The 26905-nt window shown below is 44.5% G+C and overlaps 1 protein-coding gene across 1 annotated transcript in view; it reads left to right on the top strand.

Moving 5' to 3' along the window:
- The window catches only part of Glb1 (galactosidase beta 1), a 105090-nt gene extending 78185 nt beyond the window's left edge, over nt 1–26905 (top strand). The window contains exons 13-16 of the mRNA XM_070006499.1: nt 4127–4237; nt 6653–6784; nt 9723–10085; nt 26377–26905. Of these exons, the coding sequence (XP_069862600.1) occupies nt 4127–4237; nt 6653–6784; nt 9723–10085; nt 26377–26625 (855 nt within the window). The 3' untranslated portion in view covers nt 26626–26905. The remainder of the gene's footprint in view (nt 1–4126; nt 4238–6652; nt 6785–9722; nt 10086–26376) is intronic.

Here is a 26905-nt window from a genome sequence, read left to right as displayed (position 1 = left end):
GGAGCTAGCCAGGGCAGACAAACTCAGGAGACTTTCATTTTGAATGAACCATTGAGAAGCCAGAACTAGAGACATGGCTCAAGTGATAGAACACCAATGATGAGTAAAAAAGTCAAGCAAGGATGAGAGGCCCTGAGTTCAAACCCATGTACTGGCACCAAAAAAAGATCAGGCTGGAGGCATGGCTTAAGTAGTAGAGCACCAGCCATGAGCAAGCAAACCAAGCAAGCTGAAGCCCTGAGTTTAAACCCTGGTACTGGCAAGTAGTAAGTAATTTAAAATGAAAATAAATTTTAGATTAATACTACCCTATTATCTAATAACATTTTGTATTGTGTTCAAATATCTTTAGTCATGTCAGTAGTACCTTTCTAATTCTTTGCTCAATCCAGTTTCCAACCCATTGCATTTATTTATAATCCTTCTTTGAACTTCTCTCGTCTGACACTGTTCCTCCATCTCTGTCACAACCTGGATATTTGTGAATAATTCGGGCTGTTTGTAGACTGCCCCTCACTAATTAGGCTCACAACAGAAGAGACATGTTCTCCTTAGGGCCTGATCCTCGATGCCTGTGGGGTCCCTGGACCCTGCTGCCGTGTCAAACATGATCACAGTGCTGTAGTCTTAACCCCTTTTTGTGAAGTGTCTGATTTTCTATGGAGATTCCTTTCAGCAAGCAATGTGACATAGTAACAGCATGTTTACTCTTAGTGTAGTTTTTGTATACTGTAATTATTTTCACTCTCATGCTTTTATTCCAACATGTGTGTGCACGCACATGTGTGTGTACATGTGCATGTGCTTTTGGCCATGGCTATGAGCCCCACTGAGGCTGGGAAAGGGATGGGCTCTGATCAGTTTTCCTCCCTCCCTCACTCCCTTCCTCCCTCCCTTCCTTCTTTCCTTCCTTCCTTCGTTCCTTTTCCCCCGCCAATACTGAGGTTTTAACTCAGGGTCTTTTTCTGCACGAGGCTGGTGCTCTACCACTCGAGCCAAACCATTTCCAGCTTTTGGGTGGTTAACTGGAGATAGGAATCTGGCCACCAGGGCTGAGCTCTCTCTTGTGTTCAGTACATTGAGGAATGCTATCCTCTGTGCACATACATTTATATTGGCCCTGGGGACAAGTTCTCAGTCCTCGTACACCCTGCCTATACATGTGTGTACATCAGTAGAATGGCACTTATTTCTGCTTTCCAGGGTCATGGAGCAGTCCTGACAAAACATGGACACTGCTCTTGGAGCCTGGGGAGAGAGCTCTAGGTCAACGAGTGGTCACTTGAGCCATTGTCCTTAGCCCTTTCTTCCTGATCTGACCTCAGGCTCCTATAGCACTCTGGCATTGACATCCTGAGCCCTGGCTCTTTCAGTTCTAGGACAAGCTCAAACAATACTTATTTCCAATGAACCTATGGAGTTCCAGGGTTCAGTAGTGGGGCCCAGCTCAGTGACTCCTCCTCATCTCTTGAGGCTCAGCCCTCCTCTGCCATCTAAGAACCCCCCCGACTTCTGCTTCCTCCTAAAAGCCCTGCACACTTTTCCTCAGCCTCAGAGGTGGCACCCCACCTTTGATTCGTGTCTATAAAATATAAGTACATGAGCTGGGAAAATGGCTTTGTGGTAAAGTGCTTGCCTAGCATGCATAAAGCCCTGGGTTCCATTCCTCAGTACCATATCAACAGAAAAAGCTGGAAGTGGTGCTGTGGCTCCAGTGGTAGAATGCTAGCCTTGAGCTGAAGAGGCTCGGGACAGTGCCCAGGCCCTGAGTTCAAGCCCCAGGACTAGCAAAAAAAAAAAAGATATAAATACATAAAAAGGTGGGCATTTTCTTGAATATTGGAGGACCAAAAATGAGGTGTATTGTGTCTTAGCAGTAATTTTTTTTAATCCAATCTTGTTTCCAAAAACCATGTCTGCCAGGGCTTTAAAAGCCATCATGTAAATTACCAGTGAAGCATAACATATGCAACACATAACAAAATCACTTCCATAGTGACAATACTCCAAACATATGGATATTAGTCATAGAAAACTAGAGGTTTTATGATATTTTTAAGCCTTTTTTTTGTCTAGGTAGTCAGTCTGCACTTAAATATCAACCATTTTCCTTTTTTTTTGCTTGTTCCCTTAAAATTTATATGTATCCAATACATTAATTGAGAAAGGTATGTTTTTTATTATGCTATATTTTCTTTTATTTTTTAATTATTGTTTATATTTTCAATTAAAAGTGTACAAAATAAAGTTACATTGCTGGTCTTGTAAGAGCTATACAATTTTCCTAAATGTATACCTACCTATAACTGCAGCAGTTCACCTATTTCAGAAATTTGGAATTCTGTTCATTTGTTATCTTTAAGACCACCTCAAATTTAAAGGCTACCTTATTGTACGTTTAAAGTGTATGATAACAGTGTGGTAGTTAATAAAACACTATTTTTCTTTCTTTTGAAAAAAAAACGGTGGGCAGATGCTTGGGATGGTAGGGCAGAAACTGGTGCTTGAAGAACATGGCGTGTTCTGTGGGTGTGTCTGCACAGGGCAGTGGGCTCATGCTTTCCTTGGCTCCCCCAAATCATCTTCCAACGTCAGAACCCAGCAGTGGGAACTTTGTCCCTGTTTCATGCTGGGATTCTTTTGAGGTTCTCTTTGATAACTCCAGATTTCATTCCAGTTCAGCCTTGGTAAGATCCACAGCAAGAAGGAAACAGGCAAAGTCAGCAAGTAATTCACTGAACACTGAGCTGAGCGAAGGCTTTCCCAAAAGTCAGCATCAAAAAATAACTTTTTGATTTGGAGACAGCCCTTTCCTGGTCCCTTAACTCTCTCTTTCCCTTGTACTTCCACTTTACATAGTTTCAGATTGTGTCTTGTTTGTATGATAGAGTGCAGTCAGCCAGCCCTAGGACCTGGACATTGTTTTGTTTTGTTTTTTCGGTCATGGGGCTTGAACTCTGGGCGCGGGCGCTGTCTTTCAGCTCAAGGCTAGCGCTCTACCACTTGAGCCACAGTGCCACTTCCAGTTTTTCTGGTGATTTATTGGAGATAAGAGTCTCATGGACTTTTCTGCCCAGGCTGGCTTTGAACCACAATCCTCAGATCTTAGCCTCCTGAGTTGCTAGAATTACAGGCGTGAGCCACCAGTGCCCAGCAAGGACATTGGTTTTGTTGGTGTTTGTCTGGCTTCTTTATTGTTAGTGGTAGTTTTTCTTGGTTTTGTTTTTGGAGTTAATGTTGGCAATTTCTGATATAGATGATCCCAGATCCTTCTGGGTAAACAATTTATGCTCCCTGGGGTTGTTTTCCTATGAGGAAGAGAAATGCTTGGTAAGACACACCAGAGTTCCTAGAAGCTTGCTGTCAGGATAGTGATCCTATAATCAAAACTGAAGCCAAAGCCAGGCATGGTGGTTCATGCCTGTAATCCTAGCTATTTAGGAGGCTGAGAAACTGAGGATTGCAGTTCAAAGCCAGCCCAGGCAGAAAAGGCCGTGAGACTCTTACCTCCAATAAACCACTCAGAAAACTGGAAGTGGTGCTGTGGCTCAAGTGGTAGAGTACTAGCCTTGAGCTGAAGAACTGAGGAATAATACCCAGGCCCAGAGTTCAAGCCCCACAACCAAAAAACAAAAAACTGAAGCCAGTTCCTTTCTTGTGGATTTGAATTTTGCTTTTCATTCTTTAAAAAAAAATCTTTATTGTTATTATAAAGCTGATGTTCAGAGAAGTTACAGTTACATAAATCAGCTAATGAGTACATTTCTTTTTGAACAATGACACCCCTTTCCTCAGTCTCTCCCAGCTTTTCCTTCCCATCCCACCCACAAGTTGTATACTTTATTTGCAACATAGTGTCTAGTGAGCACCACTGCTGCATTTGTTTATCCTTTGGCTCTCCATTTCTGTGCCTCCGCTTAGGTGCCCAAAGACAGAACAAAAAGGAAAGAAAACAAAAACAGCAAAAAAGAAAAACTCGTTTTCATTTCCTGGAGTTCATTTTGACATGCTTTTCATTCTTGATGGTGTTTTGAAACATTTGTTTTCATACAAATCGGGGAAACCAAGTTCACTTTCAATGAACAGCCAAGAGTGATGTGCTTTCCTTAAATCTCTTCCTAATCAGTACTATGGGTTTGTGCTGTACCGAACCACACTTCCTGAAGACTGCAGCAACGAGACGACCCTCTCCTCTTTTAATGGGGTCCACGATCGGGCCTATGTCGCTGTGGATGGGGTAAGAGCCCTGTTTCTCTGCTCACATGGGTCTGTGCAATCTGTACTTACAAAATGATGATTCACCTCTCCAGCCTCAAGCTGCCAGCCCTCTTCCTTCTGGGGTTTAGCTATATGCCATCCTGCCTATGCCCAGAAACACCCTGTGCCCATGTTAATCCTGAGACTAATTGCAGATCTACCCTGCTTCTCTGCTCCTTGGGAACAACCTCTATCTACAGTCCCATTTTTATATTTGTCGTATATAATGGTCTCTGAACCTGGTGCTTCCTGCAAATCAAGAGTTACAGTCTGGCCAGATACCAGTGGCTCATGTCTATAACCCTAGCTACTCAGGAGGCTGAGATCTGAGGATCAAGGTTCAAAGCCTCGGGGCAGGAAAGTCCATGAGAATCTTATCTCCAATGGCCACCCAGTAAAAGCTGGATATGAAGCTGTGGCTCAGGTCAGGTGGTAGAATACTAGCCTTAGTGCATATGCCCTAGTCCTAGTATTGACATAAGAACACAAAAAAAGTTATAATCTGGAGTTGTGCTCACATCAGGTATAACTAAAAGGCACCAAGAAGATTGGTTGTGTAACAAAATGTAGGTACATTTGAGAATATTAATTCCAGGGCTATGTGTGTTGTGACATATCTGTAATCCCAACCCTGAAGAATCTGAGGCAGGAGGATGGTGACTTTAAGGACAGTTTGGGTTACATAGCCAAGAGAGAAATGGAGACAGAGAGAGACAGAAACAGCGAGACTGAGGGAAGAGGGGAGGGAGGGAGGGAGAGAGAGACAGAGAGCACCCCCTTTCTTATGAAACAGTCCTCTGCAAAGACACACACAAAAAAATTCCAAACCAAGAAAATTCATTCAGAGCATTTATATGTATGTGTGACTGTCCTGGGGCTTACGCTTAGGGCTTGGGCGCTGTCCCTGAGCTCCTTTGGCTTAATGCTAGTGCTCTACCACTTGAGCCACAGCACCACTTCTGGCCTTTTCTAAGTATTTTTTATTGGTGATAAGAATCTCATGGACTTTCCTGCCTGGGCTGGCTTCGAACCTCAGTTCTCAGATCTCAGTCTCCTGAGTAGCTAGAATTAGAGGCATCAGCCTGGCATAGTTCAAAGGATTTTAAATGAAAATATATGCATTATTTTAATTTCAGTGGGAACAAGTTTCTAAAATATTATGCTGTATTTATGGTGGTTATTTCATGGTTTCCAATTTATGAATTGTCTTTATGACTTGTAGTCAGAGTAGTGCCAGTATTAAAAAAAAAAAAAAAGTAACCTTTAGAGCCAGGTATACATGATTCATGCCCATAATTCTAGCTTCTCAAGAGGCTGAAGTCTGAGGATCAAGATTCAAAGCCAGCCCAGACAGACAAATCCCAGAGATTCTTTTTTTTTTTTTTTTTTTTTTTTGGGTCCGGTCGTGGGGCCTGAACTCTGGGCCTGGACGCTGTCCCTCAGCTCTTCAGCTCAAGGCTAGGGCTCTACCACTTGAGCCACAGCGCCACTTCCGGCTTTTTTCTCTTTGCTTATGTGGTGCTGAGGAATCGAACCCAGGGCCTCAGGCATGCAAGGCAAGCACTCTACCACTGAGCCACCTTCCCAGCCCAAATCCCAGAGATTCTTATCTCTAGTTAACCAGCAGAAAGTCAGAAGTGTAGCTCATGTGTTAGAGTACCAGCTTTGAGTAAAAAAGCCAAGCTAGAGCACAAAGCCCTGAGTTCAAGCCCTACTACTAGCACGCACACACACACACACACACATACACACACACACTCCCTGTAAAGAATTAGGAATATATAACTGATAAAATGCCTGTTGTTTTCCTTCATTCTGTTATGTAATTTCTGTGGTTAAGGCATCATATCAAGCATTTTGAGGTGAGAATACCCCACCTAACTTTCTGATTTTATCTCAGTTATCTGATTTTTGTCTCATTTCTCCACATTGTTTAGAAGCTATTTCTTCACAACTGACTTTTGTACTGTGCAGCCATGAAATAGTTCCTCTATTAGGAATGCTTCCCTGGAATTTTGCCTCAGTTCTGGTTCCTTCTGTGATGTTCAGGTTGGGGGCTTGCTGTCAGTGGGAAAGTGTCTGTCTAGCGTATAATAAGACCTTGCATTCAAACCCCAGCACTACTTTTACTAACAAAACCAACAACAGACACTCAGCACAATATTCCAAGGAACTCAGCCTGGCCCTTTCTTTGCTCAGAGCTGTGTTTGGCAGTTCTGCAGTTTAGGAGACCTTGATTGGGGAAACTTGGCCCCTTAGAGTAACTTGAGCTAAGGGTTATCAACATACTCCCTACAAGTGCAGTAGCCCCTAACAGCAGGAAATGTGTGAGACTAACTACACAGGCTCCTTCTCATATCTTCCATTCTATTTTCATTTGACCTTGAACCCGTAGGTACCTCAAGGAATCCTGGAGCGAAACAACAAGATCCTTCTTTTCATAAAGGGAAAAGCTGGAGCCACATTGGACATCCTGGTAGAGAACATGGGGCGCATAAACTATGGCAAGTCTATCAACGATTTTAAGGTAGGATGAGCAACACTGTTAGGACTGAGGCTGAAGGGTTCCTGGGCATATGTCTGAATAATTGGAGAAAGTTTTATAGATTGATTTGAAAACTCATAATGCAGTCTTTGCCTCTACTCCCATTAATATAGAAGCAAATTTTAATATGCTTTATATTTGTTTGTTCTTACATTTTCTGCCTGGGCTGGCTTTGAAACTTGATCCTCCAGATCTGTCTCCTGAGTAGCTTAAGATTCCAATTGTGAACTACTGACACCCAGAAATACGTTTTATATGTTTTTTATTTATTTTATTTTTATTTTTTGTCAGTCGTGAGGCCTGAACTCTGGGCCTGGGTGCCCTCAGCTCTTCAGCTTACCACTTGAGCCACAGCACCACTTCTGGCTTTTTCTGCTTATGTGGTGCTAAGGAATCAATCCCACGGCCTCATGCATACAAGGCAAGCACTCTACCACGGAGCCACCTTCCCAGCCCATATGTCTTATATTTAAGCAGTACAACTTAATGGTTTTTCTTTTGTTTTCATTTGTCTTTTGTCAGTCTTGGGGGCTTAAACTCAGGGCCTGGGCACTATCCCTGAGCTCTTTTTGCTCAAGATTAGCATTCTACCACTTTGAGCTACAGTGCTACTTCTGGTTTTTGAGTGGTGAATTGGAGATAAGAGTCTCACAGGAACTTTTCTGCCCCAGCTCACCTTGAACCGTGATCCTCAAATCTCAGCCTCCTGAGTAAACTAAGATTACAGGCATGAGCCATTGGTGCCCACCCTCAACTTAATGTTTTGATATATGTATATACTGTGACATGATCATCACAGTCACACATGGTCACAGGAGAGAGGCAGTTTCTAAGAGCACACACAATTTGCCAAGCTTGATGAGTGAACCTCCCTGATTTGTTTTGCAAGCTAAATGATGAGTTATTTTGAAGAGCTCCTTTCGTTGGCAGGTGATAAGAAAGTGGAGCTTTATAAACAGTTGAATGCTTCCCTTGAGCTTGAGTGTGGTCATCCCACAGAAAGCAACGGAAGCCTCTCCACCACGTTCTTCCTCTTCCTCTGCTTTGAAAACCCACCTCGCTCATGAAAGACACTCCCTTTTCAACCCAGCATGCTGAGCATCTGGAGAGCTCAGCTGCATGGACATCTGTGACCCTTGAGTGCTGTGGACAGCCTTTTTTCTTGCTGAACTGACTCTCGCCTTTTATTCTGTATCCAGGTGTCTAGTCAAAATCTGTTGTTCTAACAAATATTTCTAGCCTCATAGATTTTTGTTTAGCTTACAGGGTGTCCCCACAAGGTGCTTCTGGAGGGTACAACGACAGGATGTCTATAAGAGGAAAGAAGGCTCTTCGAAGAAACAAATGCACCCCTGGTCTAGAACAGGACAGGGACTAATTCCTGACCCTTTCAGGAGCAGCTCAGAGGCTAACCAATTACACACAAAGGCTGTGTGTTAGATGCCTTTGCCTCTATTATAAATGTCTCTCATCATCCTTGGGCTCAGCTATAATCAGGGTCTTCCCTGCCTGCCTGTCATAGGCCATACTGACCTCTGAAGAGACTGGACTCTGTTGTGTAGTCTCTGAGTCTCCAATACCCAGCCAAAAGCGTGCCACATAGCTGCATATTGCAGTACTAAGTGTGATATACTTACCTCACTCACTAAATGGACAGTTGAAACTTGGTATCAGAAGGAATCCTGAAACAAATCTGGATCTCATTGGGAATGGAAAAGTTCCTCATATAAAACGCCAAGAATGTGGCTGGGAAGGTGGCTCAGTGGTAGAGCGCTTGCCTAGCATGCATGAAGCCCTGGGTTCCATTCCTCAGTACCACATAAACAGAAAAAGACGGAAGTGGTGCTGTGGCTCAAGTGGTAGTATGGCAGCTTGAAAAAAAGAAGCTTGGGGACAGTGCCCAGGCCCTGAGTTCAAGCCTCAGGACTGGGAAAAAAAGTGAAGAATGTGCCATTGGTACATTCTGTAAAACCCAGCTTTGGGGAAGCAAAAGCAGAAGGATCGTGAGTTTGAGGCCAGCTTAGGCTACCAAATGAGTTCCAGGCCAGCCTGAGATACATACTGAGACCTTGTCTCAAAACACCAAAGAGAAAAGAAGAAGAAGAAGTTAGAATCCAGGTGCCAGAGGTATATATCTGTAATCCTAGCTCCTTAACAGGCTGAAATTTGGTGGATAACTGTTCGCACTGAGCCTTGGCAGAAAAGTCTGTAAGGTTCCATCTCCAAAATAACCAGCAAAATTCCATGCTGGAAATGTGGCTCAAGTGCTAGCACATCAGTTGTCAACAACTGAACTGAGTGAGAACTCAAGGCTAAGGGTAAGCTTCAGTATTCTCACATAGTCTCGAGTGTAAGCTGCTGTGTGGTAACTGTTGCCAGGGACTTGCCAGCTTTTGGCCCCTTGGGACAGATAGAGTAATTCCACACCAATTCTGAGGCTCACCACTATTGCCATGGCCATTCATATCCTCTTATAGACCTCAGAGTCTTCTCAACTAGTGTTTCTCACTTCACAGTGGCTGGGTGAACTCAGGTATGAGCATCCTGAGCTCAGGGGCTCCAATACGACACTGGCTCCAGGTTCTGTGGGAGAAGCAGAGGCCTTCCCTTTTCTCAGATCCATTTGTCTTCTATTTTAGCAAACACAGAGGATTGGTGAAGTGAGGCCAAGAGTTCCATGGGCTTCTCATCTACTCTTGTGTTGACTACAGCCTCCCAAAGAGGGACATGCTGCAGTGTAGGCATACACCTCTTCCCAAGATGTGATTTGGGCCTCAAGCCAGAGCTGTGGTGCTTGTATGTGTAGTTTGTTGGTGCTTTGAATCCCAGTGTGCTTTCCGAGGGATTCGGTGCTGAATGCAGAGGCATGCAAGTCCTTTTCCTTCCCTCCCCAGCTCATGGTGCTATTTCTTCTTCATAGGGTATAGTCTCTAACCTGACCCTTGGTGACAATATTCTCACAAACTGGACCATTTTCCCACTGGACACTGAGGATGCGCTGCACAGCCGCCTAGCAGTCTGGAGAAACCATCATGCTAGCCGCCGTGATGCTGGACGCCATGTTGCTGGACGCCGTGTGGCTGTCCGCCACGGTGCTGGCCACCACAGAGCTGGCCACCACAGAGCTGGCCACCACAGATCTGGCCACCATGTTGCCAAAGAGGATCCTAGAGGCTCATCTTCATACACACTCCCAGCCTTTTATGTGGGCAACTTCTCCATTCCCCGGGGAATCCCAGACTTGCCCCAGGACACCTACATTCAGTTTCCTGGCTGGACCAAGGTATGTACTTTCATGGGAAGGGTTTCTATTTAGGCTTCAAGCTTCAGATTTTTAGTTTGAGAAGGACTGGGAAGAAACATTAATGGGGTGCTTCTGTTTGAGGTGCCCGGGGTTCTCTGTGTTTGATTACCAATTCCTGAAGAATGGAATGGTAGCAGGGCTTCAGGGACTCGGGATGGCCTAGAGGTGATCCCTCAGCTCCATTTTCATTGATACCATCCACTGGTGAATGACAACTTTCCTGTCATAAACACTGCTTATGAGAACTTCTTCATCCACAAGAAAATCCAGTTCAAAAGTTCATCTGGTCCAGCAGTGACTGAAGAGTTGATTTTCTTTGTGCTCTGTTCAGCACTCCCAATGTCCCCTCCTCCATTCAGCTACACATCCTTGAGTGTCTGGTCTTAATCTAGATGAAGCCCAACTCAACTCTGTCCATTCCCCTTACTAGTCACTCCCTTGATTCTTTGAAGACATTGACTCCCCTTCCTTTACCCCTGAAAATCCTGTTTTCATCCTGCATGACCTTACAAAAATTGTCATTCGACATTTTTTTTGTCAGTAGTGGGACTTGAACTCAGGGCCTGGGTGCTGTTCCTGAGCTTTTCTACTCAAGGCTAGCACTCTACCACTTGAGCTACAGATCTACTTCCAGTTTTCTTTTTTCTTTTTTGTCAGTCATGGGGCTTAAACTCTGAGCCTGAGTACTGTCCCTCAGCTCTTCAGCTCAAGACAAGCACTCCACCACTTGAGCCACAGTGCCAATTCCAGTTTTCTGGTAGTTTATTGGAGATAAGAGTCTCATGGACTTTCCTGCCCAGGCTGGCTTTGAACTGTGATCCTCAGATATCAGCCTCCTGAGTAGCTAGGAGTAGGCATGCCACCAGAGCCCGGCTACTTCCAGTTTTCTAATAGTTAATTGGAGATAAAGAGTCTCACAGACTTTCATGCCTGGGCTGGCTTTGAACCCTGATCCTCAGTTCTCATCCTTCTGGGTAGCTAGGATTATAAGTGTGAACCACCAGTACCGGCCTTCAACAGATTCTTGTACTGCGGCTGCGCCATGGCTCAGGTTCATGTCAGGTACTTAGGGAAACAATGATTAATACAACCACATGTGATCTTGCCCTTGTAAAACTTATGGTCTAATAGAGAGGGTGACCTGAATCATATAGTCATCCCAATAAAATGGTAAACCTATGATGAGTGTTAACAAGAGATTTAATCATTGGATTGATAATAATTGGGGCATTTGACCTTGCCAAGAGTGACAGAGATACCTTCCCTAGAAAAGTGATTCTTGACAGAGATATGAATGATGATTAGGAATTAATAAGAAGAGGAGGGAAGGCTAGAGGTGTAGCTCAAGTGGTAGCGTGCTAGCTTAAGAAGCGATAGAAGTATATTCAGGGAAGAGGGAACCACATCTGCAAAGGCCAAGTGGCTGGAGAGAGTGGCAAGTATAGAAAGTGGATAGAGAAAAGGCCACTTTCAAGTTTTGACTTTATATTAAGTGTTGTTGAAGTAGGAGGCTAACATGATACAATTGCGATAGAGTAAGTGCCCTGAGTTCAAATCCCAGGACTGCCAGAAAAAGAGATTTTTCATTATCCTTGTGTCTGAAATGTTTTCTAATTTCCTTTATGAATTCTTTCTTGACCCAAAAGTGCATTGTTTAGCCAAGCATGGTGGCTCATATCTATACTGCTAGCTACTGCGGAGGCTAAGATTGAGAGAATTGTGGTTCAAAGCCAAACTAGGTAGAGATATTCATGAGACCCCCCCCCATCTCAATCAATAAAAAGACGGACATGGCTGCACATTCTGGTCATCCCAACTATGAGAAAAGTTAGAAATATTATGGTCCAAGCTGGCCCAGGTAAAAAGTGACACCCTATTTGAAAAAGAGCTAAAATAAAAAGGACTAGGGGACATGGCTCATAGCTCAAGTGGTAGAGCACTTGACGAATAGCAAGGAGGCCCAGGGTTCAAACTCCAGTATCTTAAAAAAAAAAATCATTTACATGTATTTGTGTTGTTCAGTCAAAACATTTTAATTGGTTCCTCTTTTAATTAAATAATGTAATCAATCTGATGTCTATAAAAATTCTAGAAGGAGAAAATTATTGCCATTGGTTAGCAAAAGCCTTCTTAGATTTAATACCTTAAAGCATTAAAAGTAAAACTTGGTAAATTGGACTTTATCAAAATTAAAAATGCTTAATCATAAAAAAAATCACAAAAATAAAACTCCAAGCCACAAACTGACAGAAAATAATTTTCAAATCATATATATCTTTTATTAAAAAAAGAGAGACTCAAATCTAGAACATACAAAGAATTCTTACAACTTAATAGGAAGAAAACCCAATATAAAAGTGGGCAAAAGTAATAAATACATGAAAAGATTACTAATACTTAATATCATTTATCACTAGAGAAATGCAAATCAAAACCATAGTAAAATGTTACTGTAATAATCAGGTCATATGAGATCCTAAGTTAAATCAGGACAGACACCTCCCCAAAAAGAGGGACAACAAAAAATGGCAAAGATACGAAGCAAAGGAAATCTTGCATGACTGATGGGAATGTAGCACCAGCAGATCCACTCCTAAGGATTATACCCAAGAGAAAAGAAAACATATCCACAGAAAGACTTGTATGTAGGGCCAGATACAATAGTACACACCAATAATCCTAGCACACGTGAAGCTCAAACAAGAGGGTTGAGAGTTCCAGGCCAGGCTGGGCTAATAATGGTTACACAATGATCTTAAAAATATAAGAAAGCGAAACAGTGGTTAATACCTCTATTCCTAGCTTCACTTCTTAGCAGGCAGAGATCTGAAGATTGAGGTTCAAAGCCAGCCCAAGCAAGAAAATCCAAGAGACTCCATCTCTACTTAACCAGCAAAAAACCAGGCCAGGGGAGTTGTAGAGTCCAACCATGAACACTGGGTCTTCAGTTCTTACTCCCTCCTACTGGACATCCCTGTTGTCTTTTGTTTGTTTTGTTGTGAAGCTTGAACTCAGGGCCTAGTTGCTCTTCTTGAGCTTTTTTGCTCAAGGCTATCACTGTACCACTTCGAGCTACAGTTCCACTTCCGATTCTCTGGTTAATTAGAGATAGTCTCACAAACTTTTCTGCCTAGGTTGGCTTTGAACTGCTATCCTCAGATCTCTGGCTTGTGGGTAGCTAGGATTACAGGTATGAGCCACTGATACCTGGCCTACTATTTTGTATGTGTGCCAGTCCTGAGGCTTGAACTCTGGGACTGGATGCTGTCTCTGAGCTTCTGTTTTTGTTTTTTTTTTTTGTCGGTCGTGGGGCTTGAACTGTCTCTGAGCTTCTGTGCTAGCATTCTACCACTTGAGTTATGGTTCTACTTCCAACTTTTTTTTTCTTGTGATTAATTGGAAATAAAAGTCTTTCCTGCTAGGGGCTGGGAATGTGGCTTAGTGGTAGAGTGCTTGCCTAGCATGCATGAAGCCCTGGGTTCGATTCCCCAGTGCCACATAAACAGAAAAGGCCAGAAGTGGCACTGTGGTTAAGTGGTAGAGTTCAGGACATGAGCAAAAAAGGCTCAGGGCCAGTGCCCAGACCCTGAGTTCAAGTCTCAGGACTGGCCAAAAAAAATAAAGTCTTTCCTGCTAGGACTTACTTCCGATCATGATCCTCAGATTTTATCCTTCTGGGAAGCTAGGATTAGAGGTATGAGCCACCAGCACCTGGCCCATTATCCTTTTTTTATGAGTCCTTTACCCCTTGCTTTCCTGTCTTTCCTCTCTCCCTCCATTTGGGAGGGGTCCACTATGGTTTTTCTCTGCTGGTTCATGGATAACTGAGCTGAGCTGGTGGGCTTTTGCAATGCATTAGTTATGGCCACTGTCCCCTCACTGTCTCCAGCCTCTAGAAGCTTTCAGTCTTCGTTTCTCTTCTCCCTTCCCTGTTGGCCTTTCTGTTTTGTTTTGTTGGTACTGGGATTTGAACTCAGGTCCCTGTACTTGCTAGGAAGGCATTCATTCTACCACTTGAGCCACAACCTCTGTTGACCCCTCTGTTGGCCTTTCTAGACCTCCTGACCTCCTTAAGCCTTCCCGTACTTTCCTCACCTCACACCTCCCCCAGGACTTCATCCTCCTCACTATGTGACTCCTTTGTTCCCTGGGCCTTCCTGTCAAACCTGATTCTGCCTCTACCCTCACTTCCTGCCCAGTGAACTGCTACGAGGAAGCCTGAGGTCTGAATCCCCTCCCTACCTTCTTCCTCCAGGCCAAAACCCTGTTCTCATACTGCTCCACCCAGCCTGCACTTCATTTCTCCTTTCTATCTCTGCCAATTCCTTTTTCGTAGCCAAGAAGTGATCTCTGGAGGCTCTAGGACCTAAAACCAAAGGAAGCACCTCCCTGGATCAATTCCCTTCAGCAAACAGGCATATTCCCCCCCCCGCCGCCCCTTATTTTCTTCTGCCCTCCTTAGTGCAACCAAAGGTACAGAAATGAAAAGCATGGGGCACTTTAGAGGTCAGGGTTGGTTTACCCTGGCCGGGTTAGATCCCACCCAGGCCTCTGCTTAGCACTTGGAGGACTTGGTCACCGGTGGTGCAGAATGTCCTATGGCTATCTCCAGCTTGCAGGTGAGCAGTGGGCAGCTTGGAGAGCTGAGTAGCCTGCAGGAGGTATAGGTTTCCAGCTCTAAGTCCATGTGGAAAGGCAGGGGCATGGACCAGGATATAAAAAGCTAGGCAAGGAGCTTGGACTCATTATCCAAGCATGGTGTTTGCTTATTTGGTCAGCCTGATTGTCCCTGGGGGGTGGGTGAGGGTTTCCCTTGGATTTGCAGTATGCCCACAAAATCACAGGAACTTCAGGTCCTCTGTTATAAAGCATTTCAGGTGTCTTATAAAAAGAGTCTCACCAGCTGAACAGTCTAGCAAGGGTTTATTTTAGTATAGCAGGGTTAAAGTTAAGGAGAAATTAAAAAAGAGAGAGAGAGAAGTATTTCCTGTTCCCCATGCAGGAAATGGAACCTAAAATAGTAGTTCCTATCTGAAGCTTTTATTCTTTCTGAGGCAGGAGAATACCTGTCAGTCCAGTAAGATACTAATTCTTCAGACAATGGTTTTAGGGGGTAAGATGGTTGAAGCCTACCCAAAGCACAGGTAAACCTTTAGGACTTCCTTTGGCCAGATATATACTTTCATTCTTTCTGTCTCTACCCATTCATCAAATCCTTCTCAAAGGAGAAGGATTTGATAATTGTGTGTGTGTGTGTGCGCACACATGTGCACGCACCAGTCTGAGCTTTATCCCTGAGCTTTTTCTGCTCAAGACCGGCACTCTCTCACTTGAGCCACTGCTCCACTTCCAGCTTTTGGTCTCCCATGAGACCCTGATCTCCAATTAACTACCAGAAAACTGGACATGGTGCTGTGGCTCAAAGTGGCAGAGCACTAACCTTGAGCAAAAGAAAAAAAAAGCTCAGGGTCACTACCCAGGCCCTGGATTCAATCCTGCCATGACCAACAACAACAAAAAGATAGGAAAATATTGGAAAAGGAATATGGAAGAAGCCAGCCCTTCCCCCCCCCCCCCCCCCCCCCTGTGCAGGAAAGTCTGTGAAACTCATATCTGCAATAAACCGCTAGAAAACCAGAAGTGGCGCTGTGGCTCAAGTGGTAGAGTGCTTACCTTGAGCTGAAGAGCTGAAGGATAGTGCCCAGGCCCAGAGTTCAAGCCCATGACCAACAAAAAGAAGGAAGAGGAGGAAGAAGAGGAGAGGAGGAGGAGGAAAGGAAGGAAGGAAGGAAGGAAGGAAGGAAGGAAGGAAGGAAGGAAGGAAGGAAGGAAGGAAGGAAGGAAGGGAGAGAGAAAGAAAGAGAGAGAAAGAAAGAAAGATGCAAGAAAAAGATTTGGTGAATGATGCTGTGGGAAGATGACCCTTCCCCGTCAGCCATCTTCACTGTACAGACATGAGCAGTAGGTTCAAGTAGAGAAACAATTAAGAGCAGGCGATAACGAGATACATAATTTAAGAGTCTTGATTCCAGGTTGCCTGGCTGGTCATTACCTCAGTTCTGGTTTACCTTGGTTCCAGAGAAGTTGATTTGTTACTTGAAGAGAGCAATCTGGTTTCCATGAGGTGATGTCTCCAGCTGCAGAGTGCAATTGATTATGAGAGGAAATTCTCCACTTTTGGGAGTCAGCTGACTAAAAGGCCCTGCTGTTCCTTAGGGGTAGTTTTAGAACTTGTCCTAAGATATTAACAATCAGTCTTATCTCTTCTTGAATTGTGTGTGGGTGTGTATGTGGATAAATATCTATCAATAAAGCTTCATACACAGAAAAGCCCATCCAGGGAGAGAGAGAATAAGAGAACAGATGACACTGTGCAAAAAGAAATATACTTAATTACCTGACTCATGTAAATGTAACCCCTCTGTATATTATCTCTATAATAACAATAAAGCAAATTAACTTTAAAAAAAAAGAAAAGAAAAGAAAAAGAAAGCCTATCCAAGAGATTTGTGAATCCAAGTTGAATAGCTCTGAAGATATAGTGCATGTTGAGCAGACATGGTAGTTAGCATTCCCTGGTTGTTGTGGTCTTAGCTACTGAGAACACCCTTAGCTCCAGACTTCTGGATAATCAGACAGACCTCTTCCCCCACACTGCTGACTTCTCCCACTTTGACAGATGGTTTTGTGTAGAGGTAAGGAGAGTGGGCCAAATGATGCCTAAAACCTCAGCCATAAGAGTCTTACCAACTTTTCTGCCTCAGCTAGGTTCAATCTGTGATTTTCAGATTTCAGCTTCCTAAGTAGCTAGGATTACAGGCATGAGCCACTGGTGCCTGAACAACCCATATTACACTAACCCCTAACCCTTTCCATCAGTAGAGGAAGCCACTTAACTATTATTGTTGTTGTTGTTGTTAGTTGTGGGGCTTGAACTCTTGGCCTAGGCACTGTACATGAGCACTCTATCACTTGAGACACAGCACCACTTCCGCTTTTCTGGGGGTTAACTGGAGATGGGAGTCCTACAGACTTTCCTGCCTGGGCTGGCTTTGAACCGTGATCCTCAAAGCTCAGCCTCCTTAGTAGCTAGGATTACAGGCATGAGCCGCACTCGATAAGGCCACTTTTATGCTTCATTTGTTACAAATTGATTACGCTTGATTTAGTGAATGAAATCACTGATAAACGTGATTCATGAGACAAAAAGATCAGTTCTGATTTTTCTGGCCAGATGTGGCTTTCTGTTTCACACTGAATGAACATCAACTAGAGTTTAGTGTGAAGAGGTCAGCCATTTTTACCCTGTCCATAAGACACCAGTGAACACAGGTGGGCTGTTCATCAAGGGACCCAGCAGATAAGACTCCCCGCAGTGCAGGGAGGTGGGCAAGAGCTTCTACTCTTCTCCCACACCCTTCTGAGATGGCTTTTGCCAGGGTAACACATGCCCCAGATATTTCTCAGACCTTCAATACCTGCCACAGTCACTCAGACAGCTGTTCTCCTAGCCTTTCCTTGGGGCTGTCGTCCTTAAGTCCTGGACCTGGGGCCACTCCTTCATTTCATGGTATGCCATCTTTACCACTGAGTTGGCCAGACCCTCATTTCCATCTTCCAGCTCTTAGGAAGCTCAAGGGGCATTGTAGGCCAGCATTGCTGGCTTGAAAGAGATGAAACAGCTTTTCCTCCCTGTCAGCCCTGAAAGCTGCCCTTCTGCTGGAGAAGGGGGTAGGGATGAAGCTTTGACTTGAGCGTAATGGTGAGGACTGGGAAAGTCCACCTGTGGGAAAGAAGAACATGAGCATCCACTTGCTGATTGCTTGGCAGAGTACACCTGGGTATCCTCTGACTTAACCATGAGACCCACTGGCATGGCTGGGGAACTTTGGGGGATTGATCAGTGAAAGAGGAGTTGACAAACAGGATGACCTTACTTTTTTTCTTCTTTTTTTGATAGTACTAGGATTGAATTCAGTCTGTGCTTTGATAGGGAAGTATTGTAATGCTCGGTCACACTCCAAGCCCTGTACCCTACAGTTTTAAACTTAGTTTGTAGGCCAGGTACTGGCGGCTCACGCCTGTAATCCTAAGTACTCAGAAGACTGAGATCTGAGAATCATGGTTCAAATCCAACCCAGGCAGGAAAGTCTGTAAGACACTTATCTCCAATTAACCACCAGAAAATTGTGGCTCCATGGTAGAGTGCTAGCCTTGAGTGAAAAAAGCTCAGGGACGGTGCCCAGTCCCTGAGTTCAAAGCCCATAACTGACAAAAAAAAAAGTTTAGTTTGTAGATCTGATTTACTTTCCTGTAAAGTATGCAAACATGCTTTGTGGCACTGGAGATGTCTATCAGTTACCTTTTGTGGTTTAAAGCAATTAAATGATTTAGTTCGCAATCTAGAGTATTTGCAAACTGCATGATTCTGCTGGGGTGGACATGCAACCTTGGCTGTCAGCTGGCCGTCAGTTGGGCTACCAAGAAGATTGGGCTGGGTCCCTGTCACTCAAGAGCTGACCTCAGCCTATGCATTATGTGAGGCAGGACTCAAAGAACAAAAATCCACATGGCCGCTAGGCACTGGGGACTCACGCCTATACTCCTAGCTCCTCAGGAGGCTGAGACTGAGGACTGTGGTTTGAAGCCAGTCAGGGCAGGAAAGTCTGTGAGACTCATCTCTAGTTAAATGCAAAAACACTAGAACTCCCCCCCCCTCTCTCCCTCTCTCTCCCTCTCTCTCTCTCTCTCAAGGCCCAAGTCAAAATTCAAATGACACTTCTTTTCTTTTGCCAGTCCTGGGCCTTGAACTCAGGGCCTGGGCACTGTCCTTGAGCTTCTTTTGCTCAAGGCTAGCACTGTACCACTTGAGTCACAGCACCCCTTCCAGCTTTTTCTGCTTATGTGGTACTGAGGAATGGGCCCAGGGCTTCATGCATGCTAGGCAAGCACTCCACCACTAAGGCACATTCCCAGCCCAGCACAGGACACTTCATCCATATTCTTTGACCAAAACAAGACATGTCAAATCTGCCAGATCTGAGGATAAAGAAACTGATTCTAGTTCTGCAGGGAGGTTGCTGCAAACGATAATGACCTTTATTGTTGTTGCTCTATATTCCGCAATGGCTTTGTGCTGTTTGACCTCCTCCCTTTCATTTTAAACTTAAGGGGCTTTTTTTTTTTTAAACTCTATTTGCCCCAATTTGCAATTATGCTTAACCAATATAAGATTTAGTGTTTCTTTTTTCTTTTCTTCTCTTTCTTTCTTCTCTTTTTTTTCTTTCTTTTCTTTCTGTCTTTCTCTTTGTCGATTGTGGGGCTTGAACTCAAGGCCTGGGCACTGTCCCTAAGCTTTTGCATTCAAGACTGGCACCTGAGCCACACCTTTACTTCCAGCTTTTCTAGTGGTTAATTGGAGATGAGAGTCTCAGATAGCCAGAAGCTGGTGGCTCACTCCTCTATTCCTAACTATTCAGGAGGCTGAGATGGAAAAGGATCTTGGTTTGAAGCCTAGAGAAAATCTATGAGACTTTTTATTTCCAATTAACTGCCTAAAAACTGGAAGCAGAGCTGTGGCTCAAAGTGGCCAAGCTCTAGCCTTGAGCAAAAAAAATCTCAGGAACAGTGCCCAGGCCCCGAGGTCATGACCCAAGACCAACAACAACAACAAAGATTCTCACAGACTTTCCTGCCCCTGCCTTGGCTAGTGTTGAACCTCAATGTTCAGATCTCAGTCTCTTGAGTAGCTACAATTACAGCTATGAGCCACCAACTCCTGGATTCCTTTATTTCTTATTTAATTTTATTTCTCACAAGTTAACTCTCCAGTTTATGAGTTATGTGTATTGAAAACCTTTGTCCACTTCAGAACTGGACCTTCATCTTTTTCAACTCTTCCACATGGGTAAATGTCCTTCAGATTGTGTGGTGTTTGTCCCACTTTTAAAGGTACTCCCAGGGAAAACAGTTGAAAAAATGTAAACTACAACTTAAAATAGTATTGAAATTTTATATCCTCCTGATAATATTAAGATAAATTCAGGTAAATTAAAAGACAGATGGACATACCCAGGCATACTCATTGGTGATGCAGTAAGAAGCAGGGTGGGCATTTCTGGGAATTCCTCTATGATTGTCAGCTCAGTGTTGGGAGCAAGGGGGTAGGAAGCACCTGGATACCAAGCGATGTCAGAGGCAGACGTGTCAGGAGCTATGGCAGCTGGTTCAGCCTCTGGACACCCCGGAAGCCACTAATACGTGCTACAAAGGCTTGTTTTTCTGTAGAGTTTACCATATGAATTTGGAGGCTATCTTCCTTCAGGTCACATTTACCAATAATTTCAGCATAACTTTAAAAGAGAAAAATCAGGGCTGGGAAGGTGGCTCAGTGGTAGAGTGCTTGCCTTGCATGCCTGAGGCCCTGGGTTCGATTCCTCAGCACCACATAAGCAAAAAGAAAAAAAAGCCGGAAGTGGCACTGTGGCTCAAGTGGTAGAGCGCTAGCCTTGAGCTGAAGAGCTGAGGGACAGCATCCAGGCCCAGAGTTCAGGCCCCATGACCGGACCCAAAAAAAAAAAAAAAAAAAAAAAGAGAAAAATCAGAACATATAGATCATATAACATGTATATATGTTCACATATACGTGTGTACATATATACACATGAACATACATATTTAGAATTTTTTTACTTCTAGTCTTTGTGTGTGTGTGTGTGTGTGTGTGTCTGTGTCTGTGTCTGTGTCTGTGTGTCTGTGTCTGTGTCTGTCTGTCTGTCTTGTCTTGGGGGCTTAAACTCAGGACCTGGGAGCTGTCCCTGAGCTAGTGTTCTACTATTTGAGCTACAGCTCCACTTTGAGCTTTTCTGGTAGTTAGAGGTAAGAATCTCACAGACTTTCTTGCCTGGGCTGGCTTTTGAACCACAATTCTCAGACATCAGTCTCCTAGGATTATAAGCATGAGTATAGGAGCTAGGATTATAGGCGTGAGCCATCAGTGCCTGTCTAACTTCCATTCTTTTAAAGTGTTTTTAAAATTAACATACATTAATAGCACAAGAGATTTTCATTGTGGTAATTTCATGGATACATACAGAATACTTTAAAAGTAATTAATTAATTAATTAATTAATTATGTCGGCCGTGGGGCTTGAACTCAGGGCCTAGGCACTGTCTAAGATTTTTGGCTCAAGACTAGTGCTCTACCATTTTGAGCCACAGCACCCTTCCAGGTTTCTAGTGGCTAATTGGAGATAAGAGTTTCATGGACTTTCCTGCCCAGGCTGGCTTCGAACCACAGTCCTCAGATCTCAGCCTTCCAAGTAGCTAGGATTTTTTTTTTTTTTTTTTTTTTTTTTTTTTGTCAGTCATGGGGCCTGAACTCTGGGCCTGGGCGCTGTCCCTCAGCTCTTCAGCTCAAGGCTAGCACTCTACCACTTGAGCCACAGTGCCACTTCTGGCTTTATCTGCTAAGTGGTGCTGAAGAATTAAACCCAGGGCCTCATGCATGCAAGGCAAGTGCTCTACCACCGAGCCACCTTCCCAGCCCCTGAGTAGCTAGAACTATAAGCATGAGCCACCAGCGCCTGCCATACAGTATACTTTAAACAAGTTTTTCCTTTTTGGGGGGAAGGCAGCAGCACTGGGGCTTGAACTCAGTGCTCTCACTTGGGTTTCTTGCTCACAGCTGGGTGCTCTACCAGTTGAGCTACACCTCCACTTGCAGCTTTTTGGTTGGTAGTTGAAGAATCTCACAGACTTTTTTTCTGCCCAGCCTGAGCCACCAAGTTCTTAAAACACTTTTTTATTTTTCTTTTTGCTTATGTGGTGCTGAGAAATCGAACCCAGGGCCTCAGGCATGCAAGGCAAGCGCTCTACCACTGAGCCACCTTCCCAGCCCTCTTAAAACACTTTTGAGTGAGTGTATATATGTATGTGTGTGCGTGTGTATGCACACACACACACATTCATGCAAGTTTTTGGGCTTGAACTCCAGGCCCCCATCTCTCTCTCAGCTGTTTTTTGGTTTTTGGTTTTGGGTTTTTTTTTTTTTTTTTTTGGTGAGTCATGGGGCTTGAACTCTGGGCTTGGGAGGTTTCCCTGTACTCTTCAGTTCAAGGTGAGCACTCTACCATCTGAGCCACAGAGCCACTTCTGGTTTTCTAGTGGTTTATTGGAGATAAGAGTCTCACGGACTGTCCTGCCCAGGCTGGCTTTGAACCGCAATCCTCAGATCTCAGCCTCTTGAGTAACTAGGATTATAGGCGTGAGCCACCGGTGCCCTGCTCTCTCAGCTGTTTTTACTCAAGGCTAGCACTCTACCACTTGAGCCCCAGCCCCACCTCCAGCTTTTTTGGTGGTTAATTGGACATAAGAATTTCTCAGATTTGTCTGCCTCTGGCTCAGTTTGAACTGTGATCCTCAGATCTCAGCCTCCTAAGTAGCTAGAATTACAGATGTGAGCTGTTGGGGCCTGCTTTAAAGTACTATTTGGCGGAGAGAGGGCAGGGATGCTAGTCCTAAAGCTTGAACTTGTTTATGCTTAAGATTTCACCAAACCTCCACTTTGGGTTTTGTTTTTTCTTTTGGTTGGTCATGGGGTTTGACTCAGGGCCTGGGCACTGTCCCTGAGCTTTTATGCTTGAGACTAGTGTTCTACCACTTAGAGCCATAGCTCTCCTTCCAGTTTGTTTTGTTTTTTGTTTTGTTGTTTTGTTTTGGGGGCTTTTTTGCAGGAAGTGGTGAATTGAAGGTGAGAGTCTCCCAGGCTTCCCAGCCTGGGCTGGCTTCAAACTACAATTTTCAGATCCCAGGCTTCTGAGTAACTAGAATTATAAACATGAGCCACCAGTGCCCACCTAAAGTATTTTTTGATAGGGCCAAGTCAAGGAAGGCATTTTATTTTTCTTTCAATGTGTAATATATTTTTTAAAAATCTTGAATGGACTGGGCTGGGAAGGTGGCTCAGTGGTAGAGCGCTTGCCTTGCATGCCTGAGGCCCTGGGTTCGATTCCTCAGCACCACATAAGCAAAAAGAAAAAAGCCGGAAGTGGCGCTGTGGCTCAAGTGGTAGAGCACTAGCCTTGAGCTGAAGAGCTGAGGGACAGCGTCCAGGCCCAGAGTTCAGGCCCCACGACCGGACCCAAAAAAAGAAAAAAAAGAAAAAAAAATCTTGAACGGAAGCTGGGCACCAGTGGCTCATATCTGTAATCCTAGTTACTCAGCATGCTGAGATCTGAGGATTATGGTTTGAAGCCAGCCTAGGCAGGAAACTCCATGAGACTCTATCTCCATCTAACTACTCAAAAAAACTAGAAGTAGTACTGTGGCTCCAGTGGTAGAGCACTCTCCTTGAGCTAAAAAGAAGCTCAGGGGCAACACATAAGGCCAGAGTTTAAGCCCCAAGACCAGCAAAAAAATAAAAATAATTTTTTAAAATCTTGAATGGAAAGCTGAGAAACAAGAAGTATCTTTGGTGTTCCGGCTTCATGTCACCTCTTCAGTAAATCCTTTTCTCAGGCAGAATGACAATTATCATCTAATGAATAAGGCTATATTGAACATACAGTACTGAGAATCCCACCTTTCTCTTCATAAAGCCAATATTGCTTGAAATAATTGCTAGACTAGTCATCAATCAATGGGATGCCGTGATGTGCCTTTCCAGTGATGGGAAAGAAGGAGAATGGGGAGAGGGGGGGGGAGGGAAAAAGCGGGGAGAAGAAAAGGAAAGGAAGATACAAAAAGAGAGTGAAGAGATGATGGGAGACTTGGACTGAGAAGTCCTGGATCAGGAGGATCACAGCTTTGCCTCTTGAGAAGATGAGGTACAATTGTGGCTTACCCCCAAAAGTTGCAGATGTGGAGACAGTGCTGAGGCCTGGAGATGAGTGATTTGCAGGTGAGATGGCCATGGTGCATTAAAGCGGTAGAGAAAAGGCCTCGTGGAGAGCTGAGGGAGCAGGGGCAGAGCAGAGGAGGCAAGAGAGGAAGAAACATGAGCCATGGGTCATAGGAGGATGAAAGCAGGAAATGTATGGAGACCGGCTGCTGGGCAGGCCAGCATTCAGATGAACTGGGTGTGGAGCAGAGGAGACAGTGGTTCTGGAGTTGGTAGAAGATGTGAAGGGCTGAAAGGAGGCTGCTGTCATCTAACAGCGCATTGATTAGGACTCCTTGAGCAGACTGGCTGAGAGGATGGAGGGAGGTGGAGGGACTGTGGTCTGATAATGAGATCACAGGCCTTCTCCAGGCATCAGTGCTGCCGTCAGCAAATTAGCCCAGACCCAGGTAACAGGTGTGGATAGGAAGGAAGAGTGGGTGAAGAGGAAAGAAAGTAGGCTGCTGGCATCGGCGGTTTATATCTGTCACGGTTCATTCTGGGAAGAGGAGCCAGCTACTCTCTGCAGTCACTTCAAGGAACCAGACCTGCTTAGAGGGGAAGGGGCTGGGAAGGTGAACCAGAAGTGTGAGACTTACCTCCCCTGTTCTCCTGAGCCCTAGGCAGGGACCAAAGGGAATCTGAAAGTAAGTCCTAGCAGCGTACTTGTGGCTTATGCCTTTAATCCTAGCTACTCAGGACACTTTGAGCCAAGATCCTCTGAAGACAAATCTGAGAGATTCATTTCCAATTCTCCTGCAAAAAGCCAGACACAGAGGTGTGGCTCAAATGATAGAGTACCAGCCTTGAGCAGAAAAGCTAAACAAAAACTTGAGGCCGGCACTGAGTGCTTGAGCACATGCGCACATGCACACACAATCCAAGTCCAGACTCCAGTAGGATTTGAGGGAGCCACAGAGAAATCTGTCTGAACAGTTGCTCTGCTTGTTGGCCAGCAGGACCGGCAGTCAGGAAGATACAGAAGGTGTGGCACCCAGGAGACCCAGCAGTAAGCTAGAACATGCCAGAGACTGCTATCTGCCCGAGGCCAACCATGGTGATTTCCTAGGAGAAGCAGCAATGGCTTCTATGTCACCTTCCCAGGCTCTGCTCAGTTCTCTTTGCACCAGTCCCAATCCCCAGCCACCTAGCCACGGGGACTCAGAATGGCTCTTGGCCTACTTAGCAGATCAGTGCACACCATTGAGCACAAGGGATTGAGGGCCATTCTCTTAGATACTAAGATGTGAGACAAGACCAAAGCTCAAGATTTTTTGTTGTTTTGTTATTATTATTAAGTACTTGTACAAAGAGGCTTCAATTCCGTAAGTTAGGTTATAGATACAATGTGTCTTTTATCAATGTCACCTCTTCCTTCGTGCTCCCCCACTTTCCCCCCTCCTGTCCCTACCCTCAGTTACGTAGTTCAGTTTTTACATAATGTGCATTGAATATAATGGCTGCATTTGCTCACCCTTCCTCCCTCCATTCCTTTTGTCCTCCCCCTCAAAACATATTTTCTGCTTCCTGGTATTCATCTTGTTAAACAGGTTGTTGGTTGTTAAGAGGAATCACACCATTGGAATGAAGAGTCCAATGGTTACCATCCTTCAGTGTTTGTGTCTAGGCATAAACCCCCATCTATGTTATTATGTATGTTTATATTTAGATCTAACTTCCACATGTGAGAGATACATGGGCTCTCTGATACATTACTTAACGTAATTTTTTCTAGGTCCATCCCTTTCCCTGAAAATGGTCTATTATCCTTTCTAATAGATGAGTAAAATTCCATTGTACATATGTACCACATGCTCTTGATTCACTCATCGATGTAGAACATCTGCAAAGCTCATTTTTGTTCCCTGGCTCTATTTGTTATTGGCCAAGAAGGTGTCACTGAAACCTGAGCCTCTGTGCTGTGCCTCATGTGCTGCTCATCTACTTTCACAGACATTTTCTCCCTCTATCATAAGAGTCAGTGCTACTGTTCTCTATTACTGTGAAATCAAGGCCCTGGCAGATCTTAGGCTGATATAAAGCTAGTGACTCTAAAGTCACTGAATATATCTTTTAGGATGGATGGAGATAACATCCCGTGGTTTAAAAAAAAAAAGTAAAATAGTTCTGAGAAGTGTGAAACTGTCATCCTTTCTCTAAATGACTTAATCCAGCAGGTGGTTTTTGATCACTGACTTACTCTGTGGGATGTGAACATGAGTGTTTCTCAGGGTCTGCCATATGCTGAGTAGACATGCGCTCTTTCCTTCTGTCCTCATTGTTCTACTACTCACCTGAGAAACTGAGTGGACATGTAACCAAGATGTGGTAACTCAAAGCTGTCACCTCACCCTGGGTTGACAGTTTTATATTCCCTCTGTCTCTCTTCAGGGTCAGGTGTGGATCAATGGCTTTAACCTTGGCCGTTATTGGCCAGCACGAGGACCCCAGAAGACCTTATTTGTGCCACAGCACATCCTGACCACGTCAGCACCCAACAACATCACAGTGTTGGAACTGGAGTGGGCACCCTACAGGATCCACGCCCTGGAACCGTGTATCGTTGAACTGGTGGATGAGCCAGTTATTAGCACAGAGGAGACCGACCAAATCCGAGGCCTGACAGAGAACCATGAGTGATGGTTGAGGCTTCCTGGACATCCCGTCCTGCCCATCCCTCATGAGTTCCCCCCAGTAGAGCCGACACTCTCTAGAGACTTAGATTGGAAAATAAATGTAGGGTTGTCGCTGGAGGTTTCCCTAGAGCCCCACCGTGCCTGACTCCCTCTCTCCCTTGAACTTAAGGGAGATGACAGCGCAGTCACAAACAAATCAGCAAAGAGGGAAGCCTGAAAAAGTGTCACTGATTTTGGAAGAATCATGTTGTCTTTTTGCTGAATAAAATTTGTATTCAATGGTG

This window comes from Dipodomys merriami, unplaced genomic scaffold (genome assembly GCF_024711535.1).
Source record: "Dipodomys merriami isolate MVZ:Mamm:240054 unplaced genomic scaffold, mDipMer1.0.p SCAF_7, whole genome shotgun sequence".
Lineage (NCBI taxonomy): Eukaryota > Metazoa > Chordata > Mammalia > Rodentia > Heteromyidae > Dipodomys > Dipodomys merriami.
Note: the sequence above shows the minus strand (reverse complement) of the source record. Positions and strands in the feature narration are given on the sequence as shown.